We start from the raw sequence: 12,118 nt of genomic DNA, 5'->3' as shown, positions 1-12,118 counted from the left end.
CGCCCCGCTTAAATGGAGCAGAGAGAACACTGACATACATGTGGGGTTTGTGCCCAATTTTATCGTCTTTAGCTTCTTACTGGAAGATAATTCAGTCAGTTATATATACATCTGGTTTGTGCCCAATTTTATCGTCTTTAGCTTCTTACTGGAAGATAATTCAGTCAGTTATATATACATCTGGTTTGTGCCAAACTTTATCGTCTTTAGCTTCTTACTGGAAGATAATTCACACACAGTCAGTTATATATACATCTGGGGTTCGTGCCAAACTTTATCGTCTTTAGCTTCTTACTGGAAGATAATTCACACACAGTCAGTTATATATACATCTGGGGTTCGTGCCAAACTTTATCGTCTTTAGCTTCTTACTGGAAGGTAATTCACACAGTCAGTTATATATACATCTGGGGTTCGTGCCAAACTTTATCGTCTTTAGCTTCTTACTGGAAGATAATTCACACACAGTCAGTTATATATACATCTGGGGTTCGTGCCAAACTTTATCGTCTTTAGCTTCTTACTGGAAGATAATTCACACACAGTCAGTTATATATACATCTGGGGTTCGTGCCAAACTTTATCGTCTTTAGCTTCTTACTGGAAGGTAATTCACACACAGTCAGTTATATATACATCTGGGGTTCGTGCCAAACTTTATCGTCTTTAGCTTCTTACTGGAAGATAATTCACACACAGTCAGTTATATATACATCTGGGGTTCGTGCCAAACTTTATCGTCTTTAGCTTCTTACTGGAAGGTAATTCACACAGTCAGTTATATATACATATGGGGTTCGTGCCAAACTTTATTGTCTTTAGCTTCTTACTGGAAGGAAATTCACACAGTCAGTTATATATACATCTGGGGTTCATGCCAAACTTGATCATCTTTTAACTTTTTACTAGAAAATTAATTCATATACTGTGCTTTAAGTTCATGTACCTTATGTGTATCCAGTCTCTTTGGCAATAAAAAATTATGTTACGTTACATTATATTATCAATATATACATGTTTTCACTGGTGCTTAATGTACAAATAAAAATGGATTGCATGTTTTATTTGTTAACATGTAATCATCACATATCAAATCCCTGCAGTGAACACTCACACTTTAGACGAGGAAGATGAGTTCGAGTCGCTGTCAGAATCTTTGGGATGATGATGACCTTTGGCTTTTTCATGTTCCTCCTGGGGGGAAAATATAATCAAGTTATTAATAATTTTTACTGCAATAATTACATTCCCCCCCCCCCCCCCCCTCCCAAATATTAGCAACAAGCCTAAGTTTATCTTCCTGTTTACCTGTACAGTGATGGAGCACAACAACTTTTCATTTAAAACTCACTGACTCCGTTTTTGTGTGCGTTTGACATAAAAATACATTTTAAACTAAATTACAAAGTTAAAATTTGTTTAACTACACCACTAGAGTACACTGATTTATTAATCATCGGCTACTGAATGTCAAACATTTAGTAATTGTGACATATAGTCTTAGAGAGGAAACGTGCTACATTTTTCCCATTAGTAGCAAGGGATCTATTATATGCATCATCCCACAGACAGGATAGGACATACCATGGCCTTTAATATACCAGTTGTGGTGCACTAGCTGGAAAAAGAAAAAACCCAATCAGTCGAATGGATCCACCCAGGTGGTTCGATCCTGTCATGCAAGCACCTCAATCGAGCACTCAACCGACTGAGCTAAGACAGAGAGACAGACTGGTAGGGGACTGAAAGCGGCCTCATCGCCATGGTTACTGACCCGCAGCGACTCCTGGAAGGAAGCTGCCTGGTACTGCGCGTACTTGGCGACACTCGTGTGGCTGCGGCTACTGTCACAGTGCCACACCTTGTTGCCCCACGCGTCCACGTTCTCATCCGGGGACTGCTGCTTCTAGAGAAATAAAAACAAAATTACATTAATATACACCTCCAAAAATTACATTAATAAACACCTCCAAAAATTACCGTAATAAACACAGCCAAAAATTACATTAATAAACACAGCCAAAAATTACGTTAATAAACACTACCAAAAATTACATTAATAAACACCGCCAAAAATTACATTAATTTACACAGCCAAAAATTACATTAATAAACGCCGCCAAAAATTACATTAATAAACACCACCAAAAATTACATTAATAAATGCCGCCAAAAATTACATTAATAAATACCACCCAAAATTAATAAATATAAGCAAAACCATAATTAAAAAAAAAAAGACACCCCTTACCCAAATAAAAATAAGTACATGCGTAGTTTTCTAAAATTTTTTTAGACGTACCACAGATTTTGATTAACCAGTCAAGAGGTCACTGGAAGGGGAGATAATTCCTCTTTTGTGAACAACACTGTCAGTTTAATTAGTTAAGTGAAAAGTGCCTACTTTATTGAAAGAAAAAACAAGCAAACATCTTTTGTTAATAAAATAATTAAAGAATAATATTTAAACATGGACTTTTAACTGATTGTACCTGCGTTCTAACTTCCACTGGGTGGTCGGGGTTTGCTTCTACCAACGTTTTTGTTGAAAACAGACCCAGATCTGGAATAAAAATGTTTAACAAGTGTAACTACCAAGCTGTGTCTAATCTAGAGTAACATGAATTAATGAAGCACAAAGAAAATCTGGCTACTGGGTGTCGGACAAAAGTATATGAATTCCTGAAAAATCTGAAGGTTGTTCATATGTGACAAATACTCTTTTCTTTTGTAATTTCATGTCATAACAATCACTCAATATCTAACTAGTGTAATATCGGCGTGACGAGGATCACTTACCGAGTCAATCTGTAAACAAATAACGTGTAGTAGGTCTCGTCATCTGCTTAATTCTGTGTTGCGGCTTGTTTGCAGTTGGTTTGTAATAAATAAAATACTAAACTAGCTTGCCTGTCATACCATGTTGGTATCGGACTCGCTTTCACTCGTCAAAATACCAAAATTGTTCATTCATTTCATAAAAATGGTATGACAGGCAAGCTTATTTAGTATTCTATATATATATATATTAACATTTATGTAGTTTACTGTGTATACTATCTACTAACTAGTGATGGAAATCAGTTGGAATTTCATCATCGATCATCGGTTATAACCGGTTTACACCAACCTATCAACTTTCAACTACACAATCAACTTAAATTATTATAACAACACAAGAGTTCATCGGGAAGGACGCTACAAATCGCTATTTTTACATTTAATACCTATTATCTGTTACACATGAAAACCAACCCAAGTCCTAGCATATTAGGAACAATTACAGTTGACATTTATATCGAGTATAGAGTTTCATAATCGACTGTCACGTCGGCAGAGTCCAACTAATCACGGATTGATTATACTCAATCACTGTAACATCACTGGTGCATACATAGAGAATACTACACGAGTGGCCGTTACATACCATTTATCTTACACCGAGTTGTTTTAAAATGTATCAAATGAAATTGAGCTTGATACATTTTTAAACAACGTTGTGAGATAAATGGTATCTAACAGACACGAATGTATTATTCTATTTCTTAGATATCCTCAAAAACCAGGTTTTAAGCAAATTTTAACATCTTTTTCAACTAAAAGTTATTTACAGCCATTGCACTTGTAGCTAACTTACGTGTCACAAACCCATGATTGGCAGGTTAACTATATATCACAGTGTAATCTATTTCCGCAGTGTTGTTTTTCATTGGATGCATGGCACTGGTGACCTGGGCCCATTTCACGAAGCGATCTTAGCCCTAAGATCAACTGAAGTGCATAAGGTAGCTGTGCGCTTAAGGTAATCTTAGGGCTAAGATCGTTTAGTGAAATGGGGCTCTGGTCATCACCTAGGAGCAGCCAGTCGTATGTCTTGCAATTGTTAACACCTGTACGTGTATTAAAAACCCATGTGTTATCAAAAATAACGCATGGTGTTCTAAGAAAACTCTACAACCGTGTCTGGTGTATCGGCGTGTCCGGTGATTCGGCGCACTTGGTATTTTGCTTAAGTATGCTTAGGAAGTTGTCATGTTGTCGGAGTTTTTAACAAATTAAAGTTCAATTCCTTTTTCAATGGTTAATCAAGTATCAACATATTTATTGTTAAGGGTGCAATTTTTTTTTTTTTAGAATTATCAATAATTATATAATAATTTCAAAATAAATCATTCACCTGTTTTCGTGTTTATAAACGCGAAGTAGGTCAGCCTTATTGATATTAAGAATGTTAAAACCAGTCTAAAAACACCTTTCCCGCATTTTAAAAATTATAGTAAACAGTATAAATGTAATTATGTTTGTTCGGTTATTTTTTATTTAAACCGAAAAAGAAAACACAGACAAATGCAAAACAAAACGAATATTTTACACCTTAATTGACAGTCATTCCAGTTCACAAACGTCACATTGGTATAAAAAATAAAAGCGAAATAAGATCCACGTGTGTGCACAATCTACCCAAGAAAAATATAATCCATGTAGGCATCTTAGCCATGCATGACACTGAACATGTATGCATCTGCAGTACTGTGCCACTCAAGAAAACGATTCTGAAACTGATCATGAGATGGGTCATATGTGATCGTTCATTTTCATAGTAATATTTTTAACAAGACAAAACAAAAAAGTACTAAAATAATTCTGGGACAATAGTGTAGCATTTAGGGGCTAAAAGTGAGGTCATGGGCTGTTTATAAATAGCGGGGTCTACGATCCACATCTACTGCGCCGAATCACCGGACATGCAAATCGTTTTGGATACAAGGGGGTGCCTATATTTATGCACCATTTTAAAATGTTTATTTACTACAGACATAAAACATTTTGTAGTGTATTTCAAATTATGCACTTCTTCATTGGTGAGAAACGCATTTTATTAAATATTTCACAATGTTCACATAGAAAATGGTCCTTGAAAGCTTAGGTGCGCCGATACACCGGACAGCACTGTATACATACCTAACTTGAGTGCCCCGGCTAACCCTCGGATGACGACGACAGGCTGCGAGTGGCAGTACTGCATCAACTCGGGAGAAAACGCATCTCTCTTGCTCTCCAGCTGTAGAATACAGTAAATAAAAACATTACAGCAGGTCTGTGACAAATACACACATGGAAAACTATAATACCATTACCGTAATACCGTTACCGTGATACCGTTACCATAATACCGTCACCGCGATACCGTCACCGCGATACCGTCACCGCAATACCGTCACCGCAATACCGTCACCGCAATACCGTCACCGCAATACCGTTACCATAATACCAACATTGTTATTTTGTCATTTAATTATGAAATATTTATGCCAAAATGAACTTTTAATTTACGTTTGATGAATTACTCTGCTAATTGAATAAAAGAATGAATAAATTAATAAATGTTTAACGACACCCCAGCACGAAAGATACATCGGCTGTTGGGTGTCAAACTAAACTGTATCAAAGAGATACATTGATTTCTTTTCTCGTCCCCATGCTTATATCCAATTACAACGAACAAGATTTACATTTTTTAGGTAACATAATTTTTACCTATCTAACCAACTGCACTGAACTTGTATCTTACTAACAGTTTCTCTAGCTAATACTGTGAGTGTTTAGCAAGGTAAAATATTTTATTGTAAATCATTAAGAAGCAGTTTCTTTGATACTTGGTGAAGTGACTTTCTGAACGTGTAAGCTTCAATACAGAACTGGTCTGCCTCAACCACCAAAATGTAATAAGCCAAACTAATGGCGTTAAATACGTACGTATACACTCGGAGTCGGTGGGTTCAAGCTCTCTTTTGGAAGCGGGGGATATGGAGGGTGTGGAGGGCGTGGCACTGGAAGCAGATCACAGAAAACACCGCTTCGACCTGCAGAAAAAAACCCATGCATTAATCTTCCCTTTCGCTTTTGTTTGTTACAACAGTATTAAAACAATTCGTAAGCTAGATGGTATCTAAGGACACATGAATATAGTATTCTCTATTTATCCTATAACGTACCCATGATATCCATGTCATAAACCCATGTGATAATTTAGTGTATTAACCTGGTTAATAATGGTATGCACATTTGCAAGTTCTTTAAGTAATGTGTTGCTGTGGATGGGTCATTTGTTTACAAGCCAACAAGACTTGTATACCTGAGCTTAACGTTTTCAAAGATTTAGTTAAAACGTGCGATGTCAAACTAATTTGTGCTAATCGTGATGATGTCATATTACTGATTGCAGTGATTTTAGTACTATGATTTACTAAAAATTGAATTAAAATGTTATTTTAGAAGTGTTATAGGATAAATACAATTCGCTACTTGTTTTGTTTTTTTAATATGTAAAATATCAACCTTGTCTAGTTAATCAGTATTAGTCTCGGCAGAGCCTCGACAAATACCAATTAACATGGACTCTTGTTGATATTTTCCATATTAAAAAGCACTTGTGACAAAACCTCTTATGTATCACATGGTGATGTCCCACGAATTTAAAGACATCTAACTGCCCGCTCCCTGGCGAGAACTCATAAGATACATTAGCAGTTTCTGGCACTCGTTCTCTTATAGATGGACTAGAGTGTCAGAAAAACAATCTACAAAAGAAAAGAGTGCCAGAAATATTTTCTAGTGCAATGATTCTTATAATTTTAGTATAATTATAAAATTCACTGCATTTTTATTTTTGTACCGTGACATCGCTCTTTCTCCGAGTTGATATGTTGCCCATCACTAAAAGGAATGCATGCAGCGTTACATGTTACATGACGTCAGATACTACCTCTGCTTAGCGAATGACGTAATCAACAGGTAGCAATGGCCGTCTACCTCCTAAACGATGAGACCAAATGACCAATGAAAAGAGCACATTAGGAGATATTGCTAGACGGTTTTTCACCAATTCACAGATTTTATTTCGAGTTGGCGAAATAATTTTACTACATTTTATTATAAAATAACTGGCTTTCTGCCAGTTTTGAAGTTTAATAGATAATTAGGCGAAACTTTGTGTTCACCCAGAGCTAGCCCCGAATAGTCTGATGGATGGGCCCACCGACAGGGATCGATCTTAGACACCATCACGTGAGAACTATATCCCAGCCCCAAGAACAAAGTAATCTGGCTGATGTGGTTTGCGACACCAAACGGGCAACATACCTCTTCCTTTACAAGCAGCTATGATGTCCACGCCTGACATGGTGATTGACAGCTGCGGGACTTGCTTCACTTCCTGCTGCTGCTGGACGGGCTCCGACTTCTCCGTCTTCAGGAGGCACACGTACTCCTTTATCCCGCCACTTTCACTTTCACTCTTCACCACAGAGTCCTGTGATTTCGAACCATCGGCCTGAGCGTTAGATTGAGCCACCTTGGAATGTACGCATAAAGCACTGTTGGGAGAGGTTGCATTACCAGCAGAAGAAGACGATGACGAAAAAGTTGATGTCGCCGTTGTCATGACGTTATTGGCACCAGACGTACTGTTGCTAGGCAACAAACCAGAAGTCGATACGACGGTGCCAGCAGATGAGTTTGGCGATGTCTGCTGTGAGGTTCGACCGACAGACGTGGCCGTTGTCTTCTTGCCAGCGCCCGGCTCATTGCTGAATTGAGCGAGGAGGTCCTCCGCGATCGAGGTAGCCATGTCCTGGTGCGAAAACAGCGCCGAGAGGTCAGAGTCGGTAACTGTGGCAACACCGCCACCACTGCCCCCAAGACCGTGCAGGTCCCGCGGCAACACCGAGTCCGAGATGGAGGGCGACAGACGCGAGCACATGCCCTGCCCCAGCATCGGCGGGAGCGCAGTGACACCCCCCACGCCAGACAGTGGGGGGTGCGAAGATGGCGGTGGTGGCAATGCCCGGCCAATGCCGTAACCCTGAGATGACTGAGAGGAGTTCCCTGGAATGTTGGCGGGCGGAGGGTGGCTGGCCGGGGATAAAGGCACTGCGCCCGGCACACCGAATCGCTCGCCCACGCTCTTCATACCCTGGTCCGGCTGACCCATGCTGGGCAGTTGACCTCCATGTAACCCGGGCAACCCAGAAGCATTCGTTCCACCTGTGTGTGGGGGGAAAACAGAACAATAAAGATAAGCAACATCGTTAAAATTCGACAAAGTGAAAAAAAATCAAATCAAATAGCTCCATTTCTTTTCGATTAACCATTCCAGGGATTTACCTTGTTTTTCTGAAATGGGGTTCCCTTGGACTCACCTTTCTTTTCTGGGGGTCCCAACCTGAAAACAAAGGGTCCCAAAACCACACAAATGATAGAGAGCTGCAGACAACAAATAACGTGTATACTATATATGTTTCATTAAAGTAAATTTAACAAGCTGTGTTGTTGTTTTTCCTTTCGGGAAATCAATGTCGGTATTTATTGTTTATTCTTTCAAAATCAACATTTCACTTTGATCTGTATAATTATTTGAACCATTTCCTGCAAGCTAAATGACACTCACAATACCATGCGTTGTTTATGAATCATGCTACTTGTTTGTTAATGCAAATCAGAACATTTAACCAATTTGTTTTATTCGCCCGGGAATTTCCGATTGTGTTCGGCCTGTTGACGAGAAGTTCCAAATGATCGCAAATCCGCGATCTCTTTCCGGAAATTACCAACTTTACACGATTAAGCGCAGCAAAGGATAAAGATGCAGTGTTCCCAGAGATTAAAACTTTTTGTTTTCGATATGGGGAATCCCCATTTGAATACGCAGTTTATAGGTAGAAAAGAAATAGTGTGTTACACAGAATGATCGATCTTTGATAGTGGACAGGATTACTGAAAATGTCAGATATCTTATGCGTCCCACGGGACGCAGTATCTCTATTTTTGCAGGTCCAGTTAGGTTTTAGTGCGTCCTATACGCAAGTTTTGTGCGTCCGGTAAATCCCTGCCATTCCAAATTATGCACCAAATTACCTCATGAAAACTGCAATTTTAGAAAAAAACGTTGATTTGACCTACGGGACATTCAAAATTCACTAACACCATAAGTACCCGTGCCCGCTACCGACCCTGGCTGGGCTGCTGGTGCTATCTTGCACTTACCAGCATAATGTTTCAATACAATCATACTATTATTACCTGGCACTGCAGCTCCACCTACTGGTGAATGAAGTGGCGATGGCGGAATGCCATGCAGAGGTCGGGCCATGTGACCAGGCTGCTGCAATCCCATTGGTGGGACGTGAGATCCCTAGAAAGAGAATCCGTGAGAAATACAAAACCATGATTATAGGGTAGTGAAGGGACTGAACAATCTCTAACCGTTATGAAATGCATTTTATTAAATAACACTCAGTGCAATATACTCTATGCACATACAGTAGAATATTACTGGGTTGAACTCTGAAGGGTCGAATATACTGCAACACTCGAACCAAAACCGAAGTCGCGAGTTACACGTCGTTGACCGAATGGTTAGGTCGAACACTTTCTCGAGTAAAGACGGGTTTCGAGCCAACGGGATTCAACTGTATAGGTTGATACGGAAATGTTATTAGTAATGTAGTAGTAAAGTTGAGTCCTTTTTCATTTTAAAACCAGATGGGAAAAAAATCATACTATATTACCAGTAGCTTATATTATGCTTTGAATGCGAGACACAAAAAATAAATAAATTAGATTGAAAAGTTTATCAAAATTAAATTTTTTAAAGTAAATTATTTTAAATTTGGAAGATGGAAGGAATTTATATATTTTAAAACTGAATACACTAATATGCTGCTAAATCAATGCATGTCCCCTGCAGTCAATAAGTTCAAGGCCCTAACTCTGTCAAAAAGATAAATTCCATTTGTGACAGAGTTATGGCCCTTGGATAACCTGACTATCTCAAATGTAGGACAGACAGAGAGACAGAGAGACAGAGACAGACACTAAAACTTTAGTTCCATTCAGTTGGACTAACAAGCTGAATAAAAGAGGTTGCACATACCAACTTTAGCACATTAGTATCGTAAACCATGGGATTTGATTTGGTGGTGAACACCCCAAACTAATTCCTAATTATAAACAAATTAATTGGAGCTAAATTAATACACATCCGCTACCAGCCTGCAAGTTCAAGGTCGCTTTGGGATCGATCCCCGTCACTGGGCTCAATGGGCTATTTCTCGTTCCAGCCAGTGTACCACGACTGGTATACCAAAGGCTGTGGTTTGTGCTATCCTGTCTGTGGAATGGTGCATATAAAAAGATACCTTGCTATTAATAGAAAAATGTAGCAGGTTTCCTCTCTAAGACTATGTCAAAATTACTAAATGTTTGACATCCAATAACCTAAGATTAATAAATCAATGTGCTTTAGTGATGTCTTTAAACAAAATAAAGTTTAATAAACCGTTTTTTGCCCAGTGGCAAGTGAAATGTTTGACAAATTTTAACTTGAGTCTTGGTGCCAATCGGTCGATTCTCTCATTCTCAAGTAGCCCAGAGGTACAGCGCTCGCTTGATGTGCAGTCAGTTTAGGATCAATCCCTGTCCATGGCCCCATTGGGCTATTTCTCGTTTCAGCCAGTGCTCCACAACTGGTGTAACAAAGCCCGTGGTATGTACTGTCCTGTCTGTGGGATGGTGCACATAAAAGATCCCTTGCTGCTAATTGAAAAATCGATGCCATATAACCGTAAATAAAATGTGTTGAGTGTGAAAACATTTCCTTCCTTCCTTCCTCTCATTCTCCTCACCTGTTGATGTTGCTGCTGCTGCTGCATCTTGAGGTGTTGCTGTTGGAGGTAATACTGTTGCTGAAGCTGCTTGAAAAGCTGCTGTTGTTGGGGATTCAGGTTAGCCTAAAACAAACAGGATCAGTTTGAACATAGACAATCCAATTAATGATAAATATAGAACATTAAACGAGCTTGCCTGTCATACCATACTTATGAAATGAGTGAACCGTTTTGGTATCTGAGAAGAAAGCGAGTCAGATACCAACACTTTTCAAGAATTTCATAGAAATGGTATGACAGGCAAGCCAGGTTAGTATTTTATTTATTACAAACCAATTGCAAACAAGCCGCAATGGAGAAGTAAGCAGATGTCGAGACCTACTACATGTTATTTTTCTATGAATTGCGTCAGAATGTGAAACACGTCATACGTAAACAACGTCATGGTGAGCAACGAGACGTTAATAATGTACAATTTAGATTTTGGCATGAAACTTGCATTAATTTTTGGTTAATGGGGTGTTGAAATTCACAGTAATGACAGAAGTGGTGATCAGACCAGCAAAGATTGAACCGAGTTGACTAATTGTGATGATGACATTTTATACATAGGGCTTCATACACAATAGGCCCAGATATAACAGCCTATCTTAACACAAGTTCAATTCATGGTCATATTTTGTAATGGTACACTTTTAAATTACACTAGTTTGTACAAACACGATTAGATACATTAATAATCTCTGAACAAAATATTTTCAACAGCAATTTTGCACTTAATGTTTTCTAGCGTTAAAAAAAAGACGAACATTTTATATTATAGGATATTAAACAAGCTTTCATTTCGTATGATGTTTATGTCCCAAGTGAAATAATTTTCAGTTGTCATGAGTTTTAGTGAGTGACAATGAAAATTATTTCACGAGGTAGCGAGTTTAATATCCTATTTATTACCCAGAATTGATCTTAATTTGTATCACTCAAACTGTTTGGTTGAATTGTTGCTGTAAGGTTGTAGTGCGCCAATCAATGACGTCATCATGTGATGTCGAAGTGTTTCGTCCCACTTGGCGTCTAGTGGGACGTATCACTTTATGTACTGAGGTATTTTTAACCGAGTAATAATTACCATTATTAACTCAGTTCATAATGTTTTGCTGTCAATGGATCATTTGTTTACAGCCAACAAGACTTGTATACCTGAGCGTAAAGTTTTGATAAGATTTAGTTAAAATGTATGACGTCAAACTATATTTATATTAATCGTGATGACATCATATTATCGGTGAGGTGACTTCAGAACTTTGACTTACTAACAATTGAATTCAAATGTTATTTTAGAAGTGCTATAGAATAAGTAGAATTCGCTACTTGCATTTCTTAATATATAAAATATCAACCTCGTCTAGTTAATCAGTATTTGTCTCGGCAAAGCCTTGACAAATACCGAT

At 38.4% G+C, this 12,118-nt stretch overlaps 1 protein-coding gene across 2 annotated transcripts in view; it reads right to left on the bottom strand.

Moving 5' to 3' along the window:
* The window catches only part of LOC121374746 (histone demethylase UTY-like), a 134,341-nt gene that overhangs the window by 10,947 nt on the left and 111,276 nt on the right, over positions 1-12,118 (bottom strand). For both annotated transcript variants that reach the window (XM_041501857.1, XM_041501864.1), the window contains 8 exons: positions 10,686-10,790; positions 9,082-9,193; positions 7,144-8,046; positions 5,758-5,864; positions 4,963-5,062; positions 2,493-2,563; positions 1,775-1,906; positions 1,115-1,194 (listed from right to left, as the gene is read on the bottom strand). In XM_041501857.1, the coding sequence (XP_041357791.1) occupies positions 1,115-1,194; positions 1,775-1,906; positions 2,493-2,563; positions 4,963-5,062; positions 5,758-5,864; positions 7,144-8,046; positions 9,082-9,193; positions 10,686-10,790 (1,610 nt within the window). The remainder of the gene's footprint in view (positions 1-1,114; positions 1,195-1,774; positions 1,907-2,492; positions 2,564-4,962; positions 5,063-5,757; positions 5,865-7,143; positions 8,047-9,081; positions 9,194-10,685; positions 10,791-12,118) is intronic.

This window comes from Gigantopelta aegis, chromosome 1 (genome assembly GCF_016097555.1).
Source record: "Gigantopelta aegis isolate Gae_Host chromosome 1, Gae_host_genome, whole genome shotgun sequence".
Lineage (NCBI taxonomy): Eukaryota > Metazoa > Mollusca > Gastropoda > Neomphalida > Peltospiridae > Gigantopelta > Gigantopelta aegis.
The sequence above is the reverse complement of the archived record's forward strand: the minus strand, read 5'-3'. Positions and strand labels throughout refer to the sequence as shown.